This window comes from Poecilia formosa, unplaced genomic scaffold (genome assembly GCF_000485575.1).
Source record: "Poecilia formosa unplaced genomic scaffold, Poecilia_formosa-5.1.2 Scaffold136, whole genome shotgun sequence".
NCBI lineage: Eukaryota > Metazoa > Chordata > Actinopteri > Cyprinodontiformes > Poeciliidae > Poecilia > Poecilia formosa.
The window spans coordinates 1,168,716-1,192,637 of NW_006800075.1; the positions used below are offsets into that span (position 1 = coordinate 1,168,716).

Consider the following 23,922-nt stretch of genomic DNA (forward strand, 5'->3'; position numbering starts at 1 on the left):
AGTTTAGTTTAATTTGTTGTAAATGCCTGCACCTTTTCAGTCAAGTTGTTTTGAAGTGTGGATAACAAATTATTTGATGACCGACTTGATAAATAAATTAAAAAATCACTCATTCAGTGCATTTTCTCTGGTTGTATTATTATTATTTCACTTTGACTTGCCCTATTGCTGCAGTGTACAAAAACAAATAAACACAACCAAACTTTCCTTGCCACAGGATTATAGCTCCTACACTATAATTAACCATATGCAATGGTTCCATTTTAAATGTATCTGATATTGGAAAAAAACACAACATAATTAACAAAATGTGAAAAAGTTCAAGATACATAGATACCTTGTTATTGGTGAATAGCATGTGTAAGGAAAAGGAAAAACAAAAAAAATGTAGATTTCTGCTTTTATTTTTAGTTATGTCAGTTTTGGTCCTCCATAGAATCGAACCAAGCGATTCAGTTCTCGGGAAAAGAGCCGGGAAGGGGGAACGTAGAGGAAGTCGTCGTACGTCGTCCGGATGTGGACGTGGCACAGCGTTACAGCAGTTCCGCTGAATGTCCGCTTCTGCTACCAAGAAGGGATTAGTGAGCAACACCCCGGGACGGCTTCGAGTTCAGTCGGCCACAGGGCTTCTCCGTTTGCCACGAACAACGGATTGCCTTACTATTTACACCTCTACCGAGGTAGGTTTTGTTGTGATGCGGCTCCATGTCTGACACCGTCACCCCGTTTTGACAAGGAGAGCTCGGATTTCGCTGCCTCTGCCGATGCTAAGCAATGCTAACTGATGCTAAGAGACGCGGCTAGCAGCTTTCTGGGAAGTAACTGGAGGTTATTAGCTTCACTTTCGACTAGCATCATATGTCAGCGGGGCTAGCATTAGCTTTCTACGGCAGGCTGTGGCGACTCGATCCCAGCTGATTCAAGCACCTTTGCTGTCATGATTCAATCTGGCCTGTTGCTAACATTAGCATGCTGAATTAGCACTCACGTATTCAGGAGCTAAACATTGATGTTATGTACCAGCTTCTCGTATTTTTGCCACTCTTCTAACTCACACATGGTAGCAACACGATTTTTGAATCATTGTTCTCCAAACTTTCACTGGTATTTTACTATGCTACAGCTAGTAGCTACTGATCAGCTAATGTTGATGCGGCACTGCTACACTCGCCAGCTCGTCCTCGGGTTTTGCTGCAGTTCAGGACTTGTGCAGTCTCCTTTAACTGTGGGATTAAGTTGTTTTTGTTTAATTTTAGCCCAGTTTATCTTAATTTACCGTTGAAGCAAGAGATTGGGTTCTTTTAGCAGGCCTGACTTACTAGACAGCGATTGTATTTCTCATCGTGGCCCCTTCTCTGTTGAATAATTCAAAGGCTCCGCTCGTTTAGCCCATGTTTGTTAGATGATACTCATGTTTGTCGTATAAGTTAGGCCTGCATCTAGAAACTTGAGTGTATGATAAGTAGCTCATCTGGAACACATCTGTTAGTTGTGGATTTGATCTGAAAATGTCAAACGAAAAGTTATTATCCGTCAGTGTTGTTGAGCAGTCAGACAAGACCTGGTGTTTCTCTCAAGATATGGTTAGAGAAAGTGCCAGTGATTAATCTGCCTTTCAGACTTTCAGTTTTGTCACGAACTTCATGTTGCCATGATTTGAAACCTGAAAGTCAGAGGGAAATTTAAATTGTCTGGGTGTGATCAAAGAACTTGGAAATATTATTATGAAAAGATGGTTTAATTTAGTCTGAGTGTGAGCATTTTTTTGGGGCATATGTTAATATGATCATTTAATCTGAAATGTTATCGAAATATATTTCTTACTTCAGAAACTTGTATGTAGGTTAAAAACATGTTTCTTACCTTTTTACTAGCAGTCATATTTATATTTACAATAATATGAAAAGTTGAGGCTAAATATAACAAAATTGCTTTACCTCAAAGAATATTTAGTGAAATGTTGAATCTATTTTTTTTTTGTTCTGTTTATTTTTATCGTTAGATTTGCCCAAAGGTAAAATGTTAATGTAGAATATATCATCACCATTAAAAACACTCACAGCGAAGCGTCTCTGCAGAATGATGACATTCAACCTCTACTTGTTTTTGTTTTCTTTTTTTCACTGTAAACAACATGGCCACATTCTGAAATTGAGATAAAACAATTTCCAAGTTTTGATAGAACACTATCATCAGGATAAATAGACAACAACAAGCAACATTCTGAGTTTATGTTGTCATTGAAAACTCTCACACCTTCAACCCACAACGGCAAATAAATCTCTTTTTAGACGAGGGTTTCGGTTTGCTAGTTCAGTTGAAAGAAGATTAAGTTTTACTAAGATTGATAACAAAGACCAGTTTGTTGCAGAATGGACATTTAAAACTGTCTTCAGCGTCATATTAGTGTGGTTTGCATGGAGAGCAATACAAAAACCTCCGTCTCTGTGTTTATATTCTGAAAAACGTAGTCTGGGATTTCCACAGGTTTGTCAACATTTCCAAATTCAGCCCCTCTGTTGATGGACAGAGGTTCAAAATTATAAAACAGAGCAACTTTACTGAAATACGTTCTAAAATGCTAACCAGAGTCCTGCCACAACATTGAATATAAAATACATTTTGCTGTTAAAAGGCCTGCTGTGGGTGAAAACTCCTCACTAATGCTAAAAATAGCTAACTTTGATACATGTTTTCTTGGTGGCAACCTTCAGACTGAAGAGTGTGGTGTGAACATTGTGATGCATTTACTTGATGGGAAAATGTCAGATTTTTGATTTCCAACCTCCACTGCACTTTCCTCATTCTCATCTTCATAATCGGGTTAAAAGCTGTGTTTGCGTTAGATGTAGCGTTGTAATTCTGTCACTGTCTGATCAAGCTTTAGGGATGAACTGAAGATGAATGTAAACCAGCACACTCCAATGGCCTCTCCCTACGGCCAGCCCCAGCCTGGCTACGCTCAGCCCGGCTACGCTCCCCTGGATGGAGGATACCCCGCCCCTTATGCACCTTACAACGGCCCCGCTTCAGCCTATCAGCCTGGCGTTCCTCCACAAGGTGAACAAGAAGCGTCCAGATCAGCAGCTGGAACAATTATGATCAACTTTAACCTGTTCACGCTTTTCAGATGTGAAAATCTCATCACCTGTGCAAACTAATCTGTACCTGAGCCGCCCTTTCATTACTTCATTTACCTTCGCACATCACTCTGCATCTCTGTATTTGCTCCCTTCCCGTATTTTCTTGTATTTCAGGTTATTCTCCTTTCACAAGCTTTCCCTCTAAGGCTGTGGCAGCCAACCCAGTCTCTGACCTCTCCTCTCCTCTTGACTTAGGTAACTGCCTCTGTTCACCCCTCGGTTCTTTCTCACCTCACACATCCTGCTAACATCAAATCGCCGCTGTGTCTAAAACATCTTCTTTCTTTTGTCATTTTCCTCCTCTTATTTAGTTCAGTATATATTAAATCTCTGTAGTTTTTTTTAACTTGGGTTCTTATTTTCATGTAGCTTTTCATTGTTTTTATTGGACAAAGTTGATCTTTTTATTGACTTGCATGTTACATCTCATAAATGTTACATGTCTGGTGGTTATTTTTACCCTAGTTTGGCCTAAAATGTTGTTTGACCCACTTTTAAAGTGAAGCCTGAGCTTCTGACCCCAAAATCTTGGAATGTTATTTGTTGGATTTGGAAACTATCATCTCTGTGGCTTTTTGTCATATTTATCTTTTTGCACTAACTTCGATTGATAATGGGACAAATTGAGACAAGAATTTGTTGCCTTTCTTTCTAAACAAAGTAATTAACCCCGTCAGACTGAGATCATCTGAAGAGACGTTACATTATATTTCAAGGTCTTTCTGCTAGTGATGGGAATTTTGGCTCTTTTGGCTCCTAAACGGCTCTTAATTTATTATCATCTGCAGCCCCATATATTAACATAACTTGGCAAATAGGAATGTTTTATATGATGAATCATTTTACATTGAATGTTCTCTAGATGAGAATCCTTAAACTTCCTTAATTTTATATATTTGTTCTGTTACGAAAGCAGACATTCTTATTTTTGCATAATATTTTAATCAAACTTTTAATTTTTAACAAAAAAAGGTTAATTTATCTAGCGCTTTGGTCTCAACGTGCCATTTTACAGATGCTTTTTTCCCCCCAGGCATTTTGCTTATTTATTTCGAGTATTTGAAATTTTGAAATAACTTCCAGTTCCAGTGTTAAATGTTTTCAAAATTACAGTTTACTGATCTATGAGGTTATGCACTTGAATTATTTTGACATGATCATTATATTACTTGAAAATGGTCTCAAAACAGCAATATTATCATTTATCACAATCATTTTTGGGACAATTAATTGCCTAGCATTTGTTACCGTGACAGGCCTTATTGTAGATTCAGGTTGATTTGAAGTTTGTTTTTATTCACGTTCCATTTAGTTTTTGCAGCTCTTCCACAAAGACCAGATTTGTGGAGGACGAGACTAAAAGTTGTGACGTCCGGCTGAGCTTTAGGTCTCTACTGCTCCTCTAGACTCACTCTGAGACTGTTGGCTGCTTCCCTGAATAATTCTCTCTTTACCTTTCAGCAAAGGTCAAATGCCCACCACTCTTTTCTCGTTTTCCTTCCACTTTACAGTTGTGCACAAAACTGTTGGTCCATCTCATAAGATTCCAGTAAAATCCAGTAAAGTTTCTGATTTTAATGTGACAAAGTGTAGAAAAGTTCAGTACTTTTCCGTTGTGCTGTCAGCAGTACGTGTTGATGGTCTTGGTGTTTTTTCTTCAGGTCAGGCTCGGGGTCCTCCCAACGCTGCACCGCCTCCTGTCTCAGCGCCTCAACAGTATAACCAGTACAGCCACAGTCAGGTGGACATGCAGAATGGACCCCCAACTATGACACAGGCACCACCCAGGTAACTCTTGTAACTTTTCATATTTAGACATGAAAATGTGACAGTAGTTACAATTTTCTAACTTCACAGCATCTATATAAGCCCTTGGTGTGCACAGATTTCCTTAATTTTGGGAGATTGATGATCGACTGACACTCTGAAGCTGATCTTATCTACGAAAATCAGCAATCTCTTTCTGGTCAAGTCTACACATGTGCGGTTAGCAATAGTCGGCCCACTGTTGTCAACTTAGCAACTTTTCAGACAAGTAAAAAATCAGAATTTGTCAGGCTTTTTAATCCTCTGAGGGTGATACCCGCTCTGGAGCGAGCATGACGTGACGCATTTAAAAGGCTGCTGCAACAAACATGGCAGCATGCTGAGGGCTCATTTCAGGTCGACAGCACGAACTTCAAACTTTATAAAAGTCGTGTTTTTATATTGGTTTTGTTTCTTATTTACTTCCAAATAAAACCAGATTTATGATTAATCATTTTCGCCATAATTTTGTGCAGAATCTTTGCATTTGCTGCTCATTCAGTGAAGGTTTTGTGACAAGCAAGTGCTCGAATGCAATGTGACACCCATTTTTTTCCAAATTTCCTCAAATGCACCACATTTCTGAAGCACCCCCGCCCTCCACTTAATAGATGCAGTGTGACTGAAACATGAGAAGATCTCATTAGAAAAGATGTTAGAAAATTATTTAGCATATTCACATATAACCTAAAATAAAGAATAAAAGTATGTGTTTCAGGTTCTTTATTTTTATATTGTTTGAAAGTTGAGGTAGTGTTACTTGGTTAAATGAGTCCATGATGTTTGGATATTAATGTCCTGACTGGGACCGCTCCAGGAAAATCCAACGTTGGTATCAAAGAATCACAGAGAAGCTATAGATCCATAGATAAAGAATTTCTTTTAAAATTTTCTGCAGGAGATTTATGTAAACCTGCAGGTGTTTAGTTGTATCACTAGTACAAAGACATTTTTAACTTTTTAACTAAATTATTATCAAAAGACGCTGTGTTAGGCATCCTTGGGAAATCTGGCTGAAAAACATATCACAATATTTCACATCTGTAGATATTGATAAATATTGATTAGTTTTAGTTTTTCAAAATACTGCCAAATTGGTGACGTGACTTTTCCTCACACCGATCTGTTTCATTTTTAACTAGTTATGAGGAAAACATGAAACTGTTGCTTCGTAACTCAACAGGTTGTTGCTAGGTAACCAAAGATGAAGTGAGTTTGTTGATGCCACCAACTTTGCTTAGCGAGGTGTGAGAGGTTGAGAGGCCGAAGCCTTTCCTCTGCCTACATCTCCCAGAATGCCTTGCAGTTCTGGATCAGAATTCAGTGAATTATTGAACATTCTGATGTATTTTCTATTGATATTGATTACTTATCTATTGCTTTAAATATTATCGTCTTATTGCCCAGCCCTACTTGACATAGAAGAACGGTGAGAGCAGTTCACATATTTTCTCCATGATGTGTTAGAGTTACGAATAACTGGTGTTTTTACTCTGCTGTCATTAATTTAGTTAACATAAAGCATTTTTCATCATGGTTTCTCTGATTCTTCATCACAACAGGAGAAACTGTAGGCAGCCTCCACCTCCACTTATGTCTTCTATGCGTTTGCAGGCCTGCTGCAGCCCAGCCATACAGCCAGGGACATACGAACATGACCGGGCCGCACCCTTCCTATCCGCAACACTACGGGCCTCCACCCACGATGCAACAGGTCACCAGTCAGATGACAGGGATGCAGATCACGTCCGGACCACCAACCCCTGCAGGACCGGGATATGGTGCGTTTAAATGTGACGTGATGATGTTGAGTATTACCACTAAGATTTTACAATCGGTCCCTCCTGGATGTCATTGGCTTTTTTTTTTTTTTTTTGTTATTATTCCAGCCTAAAAATTTGGTTGTTTCCTTTTTTTTTTCACACCAATTTTTTCACAAAGTTGCACATTTAATTCAGGTTTATTTCTTTGCCATGTCACTAACATTACACTACATTTTGCATTTGAGATTAAATGAACTCTGTCTGTAAATATATTCTACCCAAAACCTGCATAATCTGGTTCAAATTGTGTTAGAAAAAATCAGTAAATTAAAATCTCACATTAAGCATCTTTTTGTCAATCAGCCCATCAAATAAAATGAAAACAATCACCAGACCAGTAGCTACACTGTATTGATGAGTTTTTAGCATTTAGAAATATTTTTTAGCTGCAGATGCATCCTGTGCTACAAGTGATCAAACGCTCACTGAAAGAATGCTATTGTTGAAGTTTGGCCAATGAAATGTTTTACTTTCTTATTAAAGAAGGAATTAAATTATTCATTTATTTACATCCTTTAATGTGTTTCTAATATTGCATAAACAGGTTTAAGTGGTTAAATGATAAACTGCTTGACTGTAAATGTTTCGCTTTCGTTCAGAATGATCTGTGACTAAAATAATTATTTGCAGCCTTAATTCTTACCAGTATCTCCGTGTCTCCCTCCCATCAGCTCCTCCTCACAGCTCCCAGCTCCCCATCAGTACCTACTCTGCCCCGCCCCAGCCCTCCTACACCCAGGCTCCGCCTCCCGCTTCGTCTGCTCCCACCCAGCCTCCACCTCCAGGCGTTCCTGCAGCTTCTCAGCAATACTACGGCGGCCCTCCGCCTCCCTCACAGCAGCCATTCGACTCGTCTCGCCCCCCCACCTCCCAGCAGCAGTTCACGTCTTCTGCTCCACCTCCGCCCTCCCAGCAGACTTTCTCCCCCTCCTCTTTTTCGGGTCCCCCGACTCGCCTCCAAGCGGCGCCGGTGTCCCAGCCGCAGCCGCCCTTCCCTGCTGCTCCACCCTCTTTGTCATCAGCACCTCCACCTGGCAGCCAACCTGGCTTTGCTGGCGGCCCGCCTCCGATCGCTCAAGGCTCCTTCCCATCTCAGCTGCCACCGCCTTCCTCTCAGCCAGGGTCTTTTCCTCCGCCTGGTCCTCCCCCCACCTCAGCGGCCTCAGGTCAGTACCCCCCCATGTCTCAGCCGCAGCAGCCCCCTGCAGCCCAGCCATCACCGTACCACTCAGGACCGCCGCCTCCCAGGGCTCAGATGCCTCCAACATCTATGGGACAGAGCAACCATCTGCCTCCAGGACCGCAGGGTCCACAGGGGCCTCCGGGGCCCCTGCAGCAGCCCCCTGTTCAGCCTGGCATGCAGACAGGATACCCTCCTCAACAAAACGGTGGGAACTCAACATTTTGGTCAATCGAAAACGGTTTGGTTTCCCTGGAAGCTGAGTGGTTTTGTGTTTTTGCATTAGGTGCGTTTGGCCAGGCCAGAAGCCCCCAGCCTGGATATGCAGGTCCGTATCCCGGACAACCGAACTACGGGGCCTCGGCACCGGCTCCCGGCGTGGCTCCTGCTCCACAGAAGAGACTTGATCCGGATGCAATTCCCAGCCCGGTGAGCAAACAAAATGTGCCTTGTGCTTGAATGTAAATGTTTAATTTATTTTTCACAATTAAAAACTTCTGAACTTTTTCTGCCAACATTTCCAAACCTTCTATGACAGAAGCAGAAACGTGATATGGTTTAAGCAAAACAACTTGAATGTACTAAGCTAGCCTTCCTGTTCCTAAACTGATGCAGCAGCGTTCTTCCCTCATTACCTCCTCACTGAAGAGTGTTATTGTTAGCACAATTTGCTCAAGCACACATGTACAACGTTAGTTTCTGAATTTTTGGGCATCGATCCGGACTAGTCCAGCATAAAAGTCATTGCCTTACATCTTGGTCCTTCTCTACTTTAAATCTATGATTTATTTATTGTGTTTGACTTTCACAGATGTTCTCATGCAATTGTTTTTCTGTAGACATTAAATAATCAGTCACCCTTTTTACTTTTTGTAAAGTTCAGACAGAACTGAAATGTGTGCGGTTGTCTCAGCTTTTCAATCATTTGGTGGAGCAACTTTTGTTGATTTAGATATATCTGTGTTGCTCAGATTTGTTGAAAACTTTATGTATTTTAGATTAGCTTAGTAAGACATGTTCATCAAATTTGCCACTAGTTAATGAACATTTATTCGATGTTTAGAAAAAATACTCTACGACTTCAAAAGTCTAACCTCTTCTCATGATTTAAAGCTTTTGTGACGGATATTGATGCTTAGCATGTTTCTACAGTTGGACTAACATTTAGCAGGTACTGCTGTGTTAACAGTTCTGCCTGAACCAGATAAGTCTTGCTGTGGCTTTTCTTCTTACACTTCTTTTTTTTTTTATCTCTTCACTTTTTGTATGTATTTATTTTGTTCTGTTTTGCACAATTTGCCGGACAAACTTTTGATTGTAAAGCAAGCGTCTGACATGCCGGCTGTGCAGAAATCAAGACATAGAATAGATCCAGATGCTATCCCCAGCCCAGTAAGTTTCTGTGTGCCTGTCCTCTCCTCTTTCTCGTGTTCTCCTAAATGTTTGGTTGCAACAATCCCTTTCCTCCTCCTGTTGGTTCTCCTACCTCCTCAAAGTCAGTGGCAGTCGTGGGTTTTTTGACACAGAAGTGTTTATGTTGTTTTGTTAAGTTTAGCTACAGAGTTGTAGCTAAAAATCAAAACTGATGAAAGAATATGAGCTGAAAGTTTTTAGTGGCTTTGTTTACATTTTACGTTGAGTCGGATGTTTGTATAAGATACTAGTTTACATTTTTAAAAAACATTTTTCAGTTTGAAAAACTCCTTAATATTTCCACATGTTTCATTATAAGTAAGATTTAATATTATTTAGGCATCAAAAAGCCCTAAACGTGTAATTTTTTTTTGTTTTAGATTTTTTTATTAGTTATAAAGTCAATCACATGAATTATAGGCTTTTAAAAGTCCTGATGCACATCTTTTGTTATGAGTGCTAAACATTATTTTTAAATTTAAAATTAAGTGTGTTGCATTTTTCATTATAATAAAACTCATCCTAAAAAGTTCATTTTTGACCTTTTAAAAAGGTCTGGTTATGTCTTAATATTTATTATAGTACCTACGTTTCGTCTTTAAAACTCTTAAATTGCCTCAAAAGTCAAATATCTAAAATTTTGCCATCTATATGTAATATATTTGCAATTTATAAGTTGTAGTTCTGACTGAGGAATAAAGATTAAAACTACAAGAACCAATTATTCATAGGCAGTCATGATGAAGGGACTTTATTCCTAAATGGCTGACTGCAGGCTGGCTGCTCTGCTGATAGCCTGACTAACTAACCGTTATCAGCTTGTTGTACTTGTGTTGCTTTTTAAGAAGCAGAATTGCAGTAACGTGATATTCTGCTCTTTTAAAAACTACCTCTAAAGCTGGTGTTTTGTATTTTTCCTCATCAAAATCAAAACAACAATTCATGAATAAATACTCGCTATAGAAAACATGCTCAATACCGCAGTAATCAAAATGCTGTATTCTTTTAGCTGGATTAGTTATTGACTACTTTTGTTTTTAATGAGACATTATATTATGGTAATTTCCCCGTCATTCCCTAATTATGTTTTAGATTTTTACACCAAACAACAACTTTTGCTATTTTTCTGTGTTTAAGTCGACCTGTTTTGTTGTTAGGAGAGATTTTTCTTTTTTTGTGCATTGTGAAACTTTTAAATAACCCCTTCACTTGAGTCCCTTTTCTTGCCCTGCATGCTACTGTTGCCCTTTGACCCTCCTCTGACTTGTTGCATTAAAAGGCATGTGTTGGGAATAAATATTTCCTCGGGATTTCCTTTAACCTCTCCTCCTCATCTTGTCCTGTTTCTGAGAGCAGCTTGAGCACAAACCGGTTTCATTCCTCTGCCGTCCTGTGAAGGTTTTCATTGTGCATGTGAAAGTCTTTTACTGCATGGACGTTTGAACGTTTTTCAGTTCGATTTTATGACGTCTGAGCTGGTAAAACGTGTCGCTTTCATGTTAACGACACAAAATAAATCCTCTGTCACTCTGTTTGTTTTAGATCCAGGTAATAGAAGACGACAAGGCTAAGACCAATGAGCCATTCACAACAGGGGTCAGAGGTCAGGCTCCACCTCTGGTCACAACCAACTTTCAGGTTAAAGATCAAGGTAAACACCGTTGCATGTTATGTTTGCCCTGGTTTTGTTTATTTAAAAGATACGAGATCTTTTTACCCAGCTTAACCTTCCAACAGAACTGACAGAAAGTGAAGTGTTTGAATAATAATAATTATTAATATTATTTCTTGGTTTTGCAGTGATTAAAACTGTAAGATGTTCTGTGTTGCAGGAAATGCCAGTCCCAGGTTTATCCGCTGTACGGCCTACAACATGCCTTGTACGTCCGACATGGCCAAGCAGTCGCAGGTCCCCCTGGCTGCTGTCATCAAGCCCCTCGCCACACTGCCCCCCGACGAGGTCTGTCTCCTTTTTTACCTTCCTTCCCCCCAGCCCCCCATCTCAAACTTCACGATAAAAGGTTGAGTGCTTTGAAATCGACTTCAGATTCAATTCGGTTACTTTCCATTTTTCCGTTAAGCAGTTTCTGGTGGAGAATACAGCAGCTCTGGAGGAAATTGAGACCACTTAAAATGATCAGTTTCTATGATTTTACTCTTTATAGGTATATGTACGAGTAAAATGAACTTTGTTCTTTTATTCTATGAACTACTGACAACATGTCTCTGAAATTCCAAGCAAAGATTTTGTAAATGAGAAATGGTCAGAAAAATGAAAAAGATGCAGTGCTTTCATATCTCAAATAATGCAAAGAAAACAAATACATATTCACTGAGAAACAACAATAGTAACGTTTTAACTCAGGAAGAGTTCGGGAATCAATATTTGGTGGAAGAACCAGGAGGTTTTCAACGCGTTCAGTGCAGTGGGCTCTTGGTTTCTTCCAGAGCTGTGTATGTGCTGCATGAGAACTGAGTTCACTGTTTACAATGAGATGGAAGCTGAGGGTCAAAAGTGCATGCATGCTCCATAACAGTGCCATATAGTGACCTGGCATGAAACTCCAGCTGACTCAAAGTGTCTTGGTCTTGCCGTCTGAAAGTTGGATACTTTTCCTCAACCAACGCCCGAAAATATGTTCAGTTTCCAGGCAGGAGTCTTATTTAACGTAGCTTTATCATTCTGCTCCTCCTAACTTACCAGTAATATTTTTCTGAATCCTTCTTTTTTGTTGTTTCTGGGTGGGCGGTTTTGACAGCAAATACATTTTTTGTCACCTTTTGTCTCAAGACAGGCCTCACAGCTCCAAAACACTGAGTTATTGAGTTTTAAAAGCTGCTATAGTGCTATAACTCTTCACCTAAAGCACAAGCCTTAGCTTTATCATTTCCTTCTATCAGCAAAAACGGCTATAAAGAGCCTGTGGTAAATGTTTTATTACAGTTTGAGGCCTGATTTTATTACTTGAAGCAGTCTTACACTGTTGTTTACTCGCATAAACCAATAGATCTAATTTTAAACAGATCTTTACAATCTAACCCTAACCTGCTGCAGTTCTTAATCAAGGCACTGAAAGGAAAACTCCTGCTGTTTTTTGATAACCTGGTTACCCCAATGCCCTGTTTCCTCCCAGCCCTCTCTCGTAGTTTTGCTCTCTCTGTCAGATGTTGGTTTTAAAATGTGGCTCCATCACCTGCTGTAACAGTTTGCAGTCAGCTGGATTTGGTAAGATTAGTTCTGTCTGTAGAGATAATCCGTTTGACAGCTGCAGAGGTTGGCGTGTCGGTCTGAGGGTTTTTTTTTTTTTTTTTTTTCTTTTTTTGTGTTCCGGGGTCCATCTGGATTAGTTTTAGGTTACATAATTTGGCAAAAACAGTTTCTGGGATTTTTAATGATCACTAAATCTTGTATTTCGTCCTGGTGTGAATGAATCATGCTTGCCCGCCTCAGGAAAATGAATAACGTGTTGCTGGTTGTCTTCTCAGACCCCTCCATACGTGGTGGACCACGGCGAGGCCGGTCCGATCCGCTGCAACCGATGCAAGGCCTACATGTGTCCGTACATGCAGTTCATAGAGGGAGGTCGCCGCTTCCAGTGCGGCTTCTGCAGCTGTGTCACAGAGGGTAGGTGTGGTTCAGAAATGTCTTTGTCTGAAACTGGCTGCACTGAGCTCATGGTTGTGGCTGTGATCGTCTCCCGCAGTGCCTCCACATTATTTCCAGCATCTGGATCACACCGGGAAGAGAATGGACTGCTACGATCGGCCGGAGCTGTCACTCGGCTCCTACGAGTACCTGGCAACTGTCGACTATTGCAAGGTATGAATCTCTTCTCAAAACGCATGTGATGCATTATAGCTGCCTCACAGATTGCAAGAAAGTCAGTAATTTAGAGTTTGTACATGTGCTTAAAATTCTTGAAAATTCTTGAATTTCAGTTAGGTGTTTTCAAGGTTTGGAAAGTGCTTGATTTCTGTATAAAATCCTTCAATGTGCTTGATGTTCATCAAGGTTTCCCCCAGAAAACCTGCTAAGCCTGGTGGTCGGGGCGCTCAGCAGTCATTCATCCGCCGTGTTTTTGAGTTTAAAAAAATGTTTAAAGCTGACAGGAAATGTGAAAATATCACTCGATAATTATGCATTATTGGAAGATTAATATCTGAACACCAACTACAAAGACTTAAAAAATGCAAACATAAAAAAAAAAAACTTAGGTAAATAAGCAATGCTAAGCCTGGTGGGGGCACAAGTAAAGCCTGGTGGCCCGCCAGTCCACTGGGGGAAACCCTGTTCATGCTGTGCAGTTTGCTAAACTGGAAAAAATATTATTTGCTTTTGAAACCAGATATTTTCATACACCCCATTAAAAGAGACAGACATTTTTTTCTCACTGTCTGAAGTTAAATCAGACTAAACTTTTATTGTTTTAGCTCTGTTAGAATTACCAAAATTATTTCTATTTGCTAATTTCTAGAAAACATTTTTGTAACTTTGTTCGTATTTTGTGTTTAAGCATCTAATTTGTGCTGGAAGGTCATTTACCTTAATGCAATTTATTTGGATTGTTTCAATGTGATGAATATTTATTATTCCTAATGGTTCAGTGGCTTATTGATTTGATGCATTGAAATAAAACTTTACTTACATTTTATATGTTAGATAACATTACTGAAATTGGGGGATTTTTTTTGTTAATTTGGCGTTTTGTTCTTGAGAGATATTTTAAAACTTAACATTTTCCTTTGTTTTAGTTCACGTTTCCCTGCTTCACAATGTAGAATACCATCACCAGACATTATTAGTAACAGTAGAGCTTCCTTTTTTATTTATTTTTTTTGTATTGTTCTTGTCTCCAAAGTGTGATGCTGGAAAAGTTTGAAAACCTACCATGAAAATGCTTAAAGTGCTTCTAGTTTAGGAAAAGTGTCCGAACCCTGATGAAGAAGTACGTGTTTATTGTTCAGTTATTTTTTAAAGCTGTTTGTCTTCAACAGAACAACAAGCTTCCTCAGCCTCCAGCCTTCATCTTCCTCATCGACGTGTCCTACAACGCGGTGAAGAGCGGGATGGTCAGCATAGTCTGTAACGAACTCAAGAGTCTGCTGGATCTCCTGCCCAGGTATCCAAACCCGGTCCAGATGGAGAACTGAAGCCCGGTCAGACGGGAACGGAAAGTTTGTTTAGACGCTCCGCTTCTCTGCATCCAGGCAAAACCCGGAGGTGGATTCTGTGATTCGGGTTGGGTTCGTCACCTACAACAAGGTGTTGCATTTCTACAACGTGAAGTCGACCCTTGCTCAGCCCCAGATGCTGGTGGTGTCGGACGTGTCGGACATGTTTGTGCCGTTGCTCGACGGCTTCCTGGTGAACGTGAACGAAAGCAGACAGGTCATCGAGAGGTGGGCGACCTTGAAGCAAACACACACATGCTAACGTGTGTGTGTGTGTGTGTGTGTTGCATTGTTCTTACTGATGTGCGGTTTGTGCTTTTCAGTTTGTTGGACCAGATCCCAGAGATGTTTGCTGACACCAGAGAGACGGAGACGGTCTTTGTACCCGTCATCCAGGCGGGACTGGAAGCATTAAAGGTAAACACGTCGTTATCAGGACCACAGGGAAACATTAATTAATATAATCGGTTAGTAACGATGTTATGACATGCAAACAAAGATAATATTTTCCTACCGCCTCCATTTTTCTGTGTGCTTTGGCAGATTAATAACGGTTAGCTCAACTAAAGAGCTAGAGATATATGGAGGGCTGGGGATGACGAAATTAAATACTATGAACCATACATGTAAATCTCCTATTAATTAATTAAATGTTTCATACATTGACTTAAAAAAAACACCATTAAATAATTACATTTACCACAAAATAATTAAATAGCATATTTCAATAAATAAATATATCATAAAATTCTGAAATATGCAATTAAATAATTAAATGTCGAATGAAAAGATTTGTGATGACTGGGTTGTCTGTAAATTATTTCATGACGCGATCGCTCTCACAGGAGCCATGAAATAAATAAATACACAGTGAAATAATTGAATTGAAGTTTTGTTCAAAATTACATTTTACTATTTAAATTCATTATTTAAAATGTAGATTTAATGATTTCATGGGACATTTAACTATTTAATTGCATATTTCATAATTTCATTCTATATTTAATAATTTATTTATATATATTTAATTATGTAGCTGTAAATTTTATTATTGGTGTTTTTTTATTTTATTTTATTTAACAATTTAATTAATTTATAGTTTTCTCACTCTTTAAGCTTCCATTCCATAGATTGGTCACAACAAAGTAAAAATTTATTGAATAGGTAATATATTTATTTTACTTTAGTACTTACTGCTTCTCTCTCTTTTTGAAAATATTTTCTTTATAGCTCTTCATAATAATGGATATATATATATATATATATATATATATATATACACACGCGGCGTCAGAGTGTCACAGGTTGTGTGTTGTTGTGTTCTCAGGCGGCTGACTGTGCCGGGAAGCTGTTTGTGTTTCACACCTCTCTGCCCATCGCAGAAGCTCCTGGAAAACTGAAAAACCGAGAAGATAAGAAGCTAATCGGGACTGACAAGGAAAAGGTAAACGCAAGTAAATCCAGGAGGCAGTTTGGGCTTTGACCGTGTTGCTTCACACCAACTCTGCCTTCGTCCACAGACTCTGTTTCAGCCGCAGGTCGGAGTCTACAACAGCCTGGCTAAGGAGTGCGTGGCTCAGGGCTGCTGCGTGGATCTTTTCCTCTTCCCTAATCAGTACGTGGATCTGGCAACGTTAGGCGTGGTTCCTGTCTCCACTGGAGGCTCCATCTACAAATACACATATTTCCAGGTGAGAAAATACTCTTAAGTGACTCAAATCACCACCTTGTCCAAACAGTTGGGTTGCCACTTATTTGGTCCAAAAACTGTGGAATTAATCAACAACTTATTTTTGTTTAAAGATTAGCTAAAAACCAATTAATTTTAGCACACCGTGGCACCGTGACATTATGTTTCTACCAATGCTTTCACTTTATCTATCTTGTTTGTATTCTGTTCATTTTTATTGCTGCATTAATGGAAGTCACTTTGGCTCAGTAGTCACTGTTGTTCATATTCAGGAAAAAAAAGATCCTTCTGCTGACGTTCTGACTAAACCCAGGAAGTTGGAGCACGTCACACCAGCTCTAAAGTCCTGACGCTGCCTCCCTGTGGCTCTGAGAATAGACTTTAAAATACTAAAACCCTCCTGCTTAGAGTTGCTTTTGAGACATTATAAATTAAACATTATCAACTTTTTGATGTGTGATGATGGCGCTTGACAAAATGTAATGTTTCAATTGACTGTGTTGTTTGATTTTGTGTTTTTATGACGTGAAGCACTTCGAAATGATTTGTCGCTGAAATGAGCTCACATTTGATTGATGGCTTTGTGTCGGAGTTTGATTTCCTCCAGAAACATTCTTTAACCTTTAGTGTAAATTTTGTCCTCGTCTTCTCAGGCTCAGACAGATCAAGAACGATTCCTGAACGACTTGAGGCGAGACGTTCAGAAACAAGTCGGGTTTGACGCCGTGATGAGGGTCCGGACGAGCACAGGTTGGGGTCACCCAGATCAAAATCATGCCAGACTTTAAAACGCGCTGAGCGACGAGGCATCCGGCGTTTTAAATTTTATCCGTTGTCGTCGTGCTGCAGGGATCCGAGCCACAGATTTCTTCGGATCGTTCTACATGAACAACACCACGGATGTGGAGCTGGCGGGTCTGGACTGCGACAAGGCCATCACCGTTGAGTTCAAACACGACGACAAGCTCAGCGAGGAGACGGGAGCGCTCATGCAGGTGAGAGCATGGGTCAGGGTGAACCTGTGAGTAATTTACCCGTCTCACTCAAAACAGTGGATTTATTTCAGTAGTTCAAAACGTAAAACTCACACAGGTTCATGACACATTTCAAGTGTTTCTTTCTGTTAATTAAACTAATTACATGTAAAAAAAGACAAAACAGAATTCAGTTCCAAAGGAAAATATTTTTATCGTCGGGCCAGATAAGACGCTTCTGGCCATTTCAGAAGATTTTACCAGAAAGTAGGAACTACAGATTATTTTACTCATCGATTAATTAATCTATAGATCATTCTGACGATTAATCAGACGAAAAGAAATTGGAACATTTTGCATATTTTTCATTTAAGACATTTTTTATGTCATATTAGAAACGAGTTAGAAAATGACAAGAATTATTTTTTTTAAGTGAGAAAATAAACATTTTATTCCCAAGAAATGCAGGAACAGCATTCGCTTAGTTGCACGCTTGATTGTTTGTAGCAAATGCAGCTAAAAAAATACCTGACTTAACATCAATCCAGGGCTGATCTGCTTATTTGGATTAAGATTAAATATTGAAATAAAATGACAGTTCTTTAGATCTTTATAGTAGATATTTATTAAAAATTGCAAGCAGTCTTTTTTTCTTTCATGTAACATTTTTTTCTCTAAACGAGTTTAATGCAGATAGATGGAAAGGCTTTGATCTGTCAGATATTAGCGATTTGAATGGAATTACTAAAATAAATAAAGTGCTATTTTCCTGAGGTGCGTCTGCACTGATGAGGACGGAGAAACGCTGTCAGTGACCTGACAAAGGTCAAAGTCCTTTTGGCACCAAACCGTTGGAAGAACATCCAGCTGCGTTGGATGAACCTCTCAGTTGTCATGACGATGTTTAACAGAAATAATGTTTTTTTTCTCTCTCGCCGTCTGCCTGCAGTGTGCTGTTCTGTACACCAGCTGCAGCGGCCAGAGGCGCCTGCGCATCCACAACATGGCGGTGAACTGCTGCGCGCAGCTGGCCGATCTCTACCGCAACTGCGAGACCGACACCATCATCAACTACTTCGCCAAATACGGTGAGTCCAAAAGTCTTCGGGAGATTTTGATCTTACCTTTCTAAAGGCTCTGAATCAGGCGGCTGGTCGCACTCAGGTTGGGTAAATGTGCGTTTTTGTGCCTTGCAGCTTTCAGGGGTGTTGCAAACAATCCCACCAAGGCTGTGAGGGACACTCTGGTCAACCAGTGCGCTCAGATTCTGGCCTGCTATAGGAAGAACTGTGCCAGTCCATCATCTGCTGGTCAGGTAATGACATGGATATTTTACCTATTCATTCTCCTTTTTGTTTTATTTAAACTTGAAGGTTCAACAAAGATCAACGCCTCTAATCCTCTTCTTTAGTTTACTCCTCATGTGACGCTTGTACTTCCTCACTAATAATAATCGCTTTTTATCTGTGTTGTTTAAAGATGTGTTGTTGTTTCTTTTCCCAGCTCATCCTGCCGGAGTGCATGAAGCTTCTCCCCGTTTACCTGAACTGCGTGATGAAGAGCGACGTCCTGCTGCCGGGAGCCGACGTCTCGTTGGACGACAGGGCTTACCTCAAGCAGCTGATTGGCTGCATGGACGTCGCAGAGACGCACGTCTTCTTCTACCCCCGCCTGCTGCCAGTGGTGAGACACAGAGATCTGTTCTAGAGCGGAAACAATTATGAATGAATCGATTGTTGGAATAATCGTCAACTAATTCAGTAATCGGTTAGTCGCCAAATGAAGAAGACAGACTCAGAAAAGGCCGTTTGCTGATAGAGGCATTCATATCAACAATTAATCCAATTTATACATTTTGAGCAAATATTAAACACCTTCTGTTATCCAATTATTATTTGGTTAATCCAAAAAGATAATCACCAGATCAGCCCAGCACTGCATTGATAAGTCAGGCAGAAAGACCTGAGATTTTCACGTCTTCAGTTTTTTTTTTTTTTAGATGCATCCTTTGCTTTATTTTGCATTTTCTTATGCATTTATAATGCTGTGTAAATGAATGAAAAATGTGCATAATGTGCCTTTTAAATAATCGATGACTAAAATAATCGTTAATGACAGCTTTATAATCATCGAACGTTCCTTCAACCACAGTTGGTACTTTTGCATAAATATCCTTTTAATAGGGAATTAAAAGTTTCACATATTTTATTATTTTCATCTTTTATTTGTGTATTCCGAAACCTAACAGATCTAAGATTAATGATATGAGAGAACCACAATTTTCTGTTCAGTCAGGATTTAATAGAGCTGACACAAAATGTTAAAATGTATCTAATTTATTTTTTTATTTTTTTTAATTCAGCATATAAAAATAATTTAGACCTTTACGTTATGGAAAGACGGTCGGTCCTCTTGATACAAAAAAAAAAGAAACGTAAGTGGACGCTTATTAATTAATCGTTAGTTGATCAATAAGATCAATCAACTTTATATTCACTGATTAATAAGTAACTTGCATCCAGAGTTGAGTAGAAGATCCAACATTGTACTAAAGTAAAAGTAGCTTCAACATATTTTTACTCAAGTAAAAGTAAAAAATAGTCGTCCAAGAAATTAAAACGTCACCCATCAAATTATCAATCATTTAATCTTTAAGAAGTACATAATCAGACGGGGAAAAAAAGAATCAAAAAAAGAAAAAATTTTTTTTCCAAAAACAAGTTCCTTTAAGAAAAAAAATAAGAAAACTTAAAAAAAAACGCAAACGGCGCCTTGGGGAAAGTTTGGGGTAAAAAGATGTGTTTGTCATTCAGTGAAATTTCTCACAGTGGGTAGAGAATCCAGAAATTTTACTCAAGTTAGAGCAATTTATTCAAGTAAAAGTAAAAAAGCATTAAAAATACTCCTAAAAGTAATAATAAATAAAAAGATGTAACTGAGTAAATGTATCTAGTTACTGCCCAACTCTGCTGCTTTTCCCTCCACCTTCAGTTCCTCAGTAATCTCTAATAATCCCACTCACCATGTTGCTCCGTCTCTCCTGGATTTTCCCAGATGAAGTTGGAAAGCGGGTCGTTGCCGGTGGCGGTGAGGGACTCCGAGGAGCGGCTGTCTAAAGGCGGCGTCTACCTGATGGAGACGGGGCTCCACCTCTTCCTGTGGGTGGGAGCCAGCGTCCAGCAGGAGCTGCTGCTCAGCATCTTCGGCACGCCGAGCTTCAGCCAGATCGATCCGAACATGGTGAGGCGAAACGGACCCGCTCCGGTTTTATCAGACACTGTTCAAATGGTGATTTAATTCAGAAATGGGATGATGAAGTAAAAAAAAAACAAACATTTTAGCCAGAAGGGGGCGTCTGTCAGAGAGAAGGGAAAAGAAACTCATGCGCTGGTTTCTTAATGTCTTCCTCTGCTTATAGCAGTGCGTCTTTTATCTTGTTTTTATGTTGTTTCTTTTGTTTTATTTATTATTTTATACTACTACTAATAGGACTATGTGTGCTGTGTTCTGTCCTGTGAATTATGTAGTAAAGTGTTTTGTTTTTTTCTGCTTACTTGTCTTGGGGCACAGGTTGAAACTTAGCTATTGTTCTAATTCCTGCATATTTACACTTCCATAAATCGTTGTAATGTTGATTAATGTGCACTGTCCTGTCCAAATAAATCAAATTAACTACCTTTTTGAGGAAAATAAAACTAAAATCTCTATAATCGTCGGTATGTCACAGACTCGTATGTACTTAATCTTTTCATCTGTTGCTGTCATAACAGTGTTTAATCCTAATCCCCAAGTGTTTTAAATACAGAACATATAAGTCAATAAAAGGCATTAAGTTCTGTAAAGAGGATCAGATTTATGATCAGTTTTAATTCATGTGTGACTGAATATGGTTTATTCAAACTGAGCTCTCGAATGCAGTCAGTTGGTTTTTAATAACATTTTGTTTTACGCTCTAAATCTTGATTTCTTCATAAAATCCAAAAAGATAATGAAGCTTTTCATCAAACAGAAAACATAGATTAATAATTTATCTTATGATTTGCTTTTACTTTGGAGATTTGTTGACTTTCTACTGAGTTTTGTTTCTGTGTGTGGCGTGAAATGGCGTCTGAACCCGTTTTCTGTTTCAGACCAATCTGCCTGTTCTGGATAATCCGTTCTCACAAAGACTCAGAGAAGTCGTCGACTCCTTCAGAGCGCAGCGATCACGATACATGAAGGCAAGCCTCATTATTATTATTATTATTATTATTATTATTTTCATGGCTCTTCTATGACCAGAAGCACTTTTCAATCGTTTTGGATCCAATGGTTGCACAAGATGAGCAGACAGTATTTGAGACATAAATACACCAAAAACATGAAGCTACAAGACAAACACAGTAATCGCTTAGTGCAAAACATAATACTTGTTAATTAAAAACACCAAATTAAGATAAATGAAAGATAATTCCAGCTTGGAAAGTTTGAGGATACAGAGCAGCTCTGAGTTCACAATCCAATATGGCTGCCATCCAGAAAACACAGAGAAAGTTGCAGACATCAAGATGCGGTGGAAAAAAGTGTCTTTTCCTTTCCTTTCTTCCTGTGTCTCCCTCTTTCTTTCTGTCTCTTTTTCATCTCTCCTTCTTTATTTCTGTTTTTCTTTGTTTCTTTCTGTCTGTTTCTCTCTCTTCCTTTCTGTCTCACTCTTTTTCCTATCTCTGTATCTTCCTTTCTTTCTTTCTTCCTTTCTGCCTGCTTCTTTCTTTCCTTCTTTCCTTCTCCCTTTCTCTCTTCCTTTCTGGCTGTCTCTTTCTTTCCGTCTCTGTTTTTCTCCCTCTTTCTCTCTCTGTACTATCTCTAAACTCTCGGCTCCTGTCAGTCATCAATAATAAAGTTTAAACTCGCCTTGAATCGGCTACACAGTTCCTGATGACCCCACCAGGGGGCGCCTTAAACCCTGCTCACCCTGCCTCTCTCTCTCTTTCTCAGCTGATGGTGGTAAAACAGGAAGACCGAGCCGAGCTGACGTTCAAGCACTTCCTAGTGGAGGACAAGAGCGCCAGCGGTGGAGCGTCGTACGTCGACTTCCTGTGTCACATGCACAAGGAGATCCGCCAGCTTCTCAGCTAAGGGCCCAGAGATTCCCACCTTTCACCCACGAGCTCCAGAAACTCCTCCACCCAAACCCCCGCCCCTCCAGTCACCTTTCACCCTGCAAATGATTTTTCTTTTCTTTTTTTTTTTCAATCCTACAAAATAAAACTCTCCTTGCTGTCTTGTCAGCCAAGGTCCGGCTCGCAGATCAGATCTTGTACGATCATTTGTGTGTGAGTGAGAGGCGGAAAAGCTTTACTCTGCCTCAGATCTGCTGCTCCTGCACGTCCAGGGCGCAGCCGACGAGGAAGGGTGACGGGCGCAAACACAAGAGAACAACTATGTATGCAACAGACTGATGACGAAAGAGAAAGCTCGATAACTGTAGTTGTACTGTCTGCATTAATAGCACTGAAAGGCTTTTCTTTTTTTGGTTGGGGAGGGCTTGAGCGACTCGGATAGCAGAACTTTTTTTTATATATATATATGATTGAGTCCCGATAGAGTGATAGACATCTATGTATGGAAATAAAACTAAATAAATGCTGTTCTAGATGTCTCTTATCCACCTTAATCATGGCCTTAGTCCCCCATGCTGCTCCAATCCGTCTGTGTGGGTGTGTGTGTGTGAAGGTGGGGGGTTATTTTGAGATGTGAAAGGATTAGCCGCCTTTTTTTTTTTTTTTTTAAATCAGCCACTGTTGCATCATCTGAATTTAAACTGACATGAAAATAATTCATATTCAAATCAAATATAAAGATTAAACTGAAATATCTCTCGGTAAATAAATGACGATCAGTTTTAAATGTGGCAACATCTGGCTCCGTAAATCTGATGCAAACCAGACGTGCACTTCCGATCACTTTTTGTTTCCACGCAGCATCGAAAACAAACAGGTGGATCTCAGAGGTTTTAGTTGCTTTTTAATTCAAATGTGAAGGAAGCTTTAGGAGTACTGACGTGCAACGCTGCAGACTTTATAACCGGATCGGAGGCGCCGGGTGTGTGAAAGAGGAGTCTCCGGCTGAAAAAAACGAGCAGAGAATGAGGGCAGATGAGCCAACTTTCACTCGTATCCGCACTGAGCAGCCGCTGAGCTTTTCAGTGTGTAAATAAAATATATGATGTGTACAGAATTAATAGAAAATAACAATTTTAAAGACCTGGCAGAGCAGCCGGGGTGTTGTGGTTTCTCTTGTCACAATCAACTGAGATTTAAAAATTGTGGATTTACTGGAGAGATGGGCTTTTTGATATGTTTCTGTGTGTGTGCGTGTGTGTGCGTGTGTGTGAATGTGGGGTCGGTCCTGGTGAATTTCTCACGGGGAACAGAGGGATCAGTCAACACACACACACAACTTTTAGCATCAACTCATTTATCACTTTCTGTTCCGTTTTAACGATCTGATTTTTGTGTCCAGTGTGTGCGTGTTCAGCCCTCTGTTCTGTCTTTATGTTCGCCGGTTCTGATCGACCCGCCATCTTTACTGTAATCTTAATTTCTGTTCCTCCATTTTTTTTCTTCCTCTTTTTGTTTTTCCATTGCCTCCTGGGACTGCTAATAAAATGATTGTTTAAAGTGAAATCAGAAATTCTGATCCTCTTCTTTTAATTGAAGGAAAGACAATTTTAGAAATTGCA

General features: G+C 39.6%; 1 protein-coding gene across 4 annotated transcripts; it reads left to right on the forward strand.

Moving 5' to 3' along the window:
• Positions 1-459: 459 nt before the first annotated feature.
• On the forward strand, positions 460-23,866 carry sec24c (SEC24 homolog C, COPII coat complex component). Of its 4 annotated transcripts, XM_007562447.2 has the most exons (25): positions 460-680; positions 2,882-3,060; positions 3,258-3,338; positions 4,805-4,931; positions 6,564-6,730; positions 7,444-8,160; positions 8,239-8,381; positions 9,276-9,344; positions 10,908-11,016; positions 11,198-11,325; positions 12,852-12,990; positions 13,070-13,185; positions 14,361-14,485; positions 14,574-14,765; positions 14,861-14,954; positions 15,865-15,981; positions 16,058-16,228; positions 16,881-16,977; positions 17,077-17,222; positions 18,151-18,289; positions 18,398-18,516; positions 18,705-18,884; positions 20,256-20,441; positions 21,332-21,421; positions 22,176-23,866. In XM_007562447.2, the coding sequence occupies exons 2-25, from the start codon at positions 2,901-2,903 to the stop codon at positions 22,314-22,316; spliced, it is 3,753 nt and encodes a 1,250-aa protein (XP_007562509.1). In that variant the 5' UTR covers positions 460-680; positions 2,882-2,900; the 3' UTR covers positions 22,317-23,866. The 4 variants fall into 4 exon arrangements, with proteins under 4 accessions (XP_007562509.1, XP_007562510.1, XP_007562511.1 ...); XM_007562448.2 differs by lacking the exon at positions 9,276-9,344; XM_007562449.2 differs by lacking the exon at positions 3,258-3,338.
• The last annotated feature ends 56 nt before the right edge of the window (positions 23,867-23,922 follow it).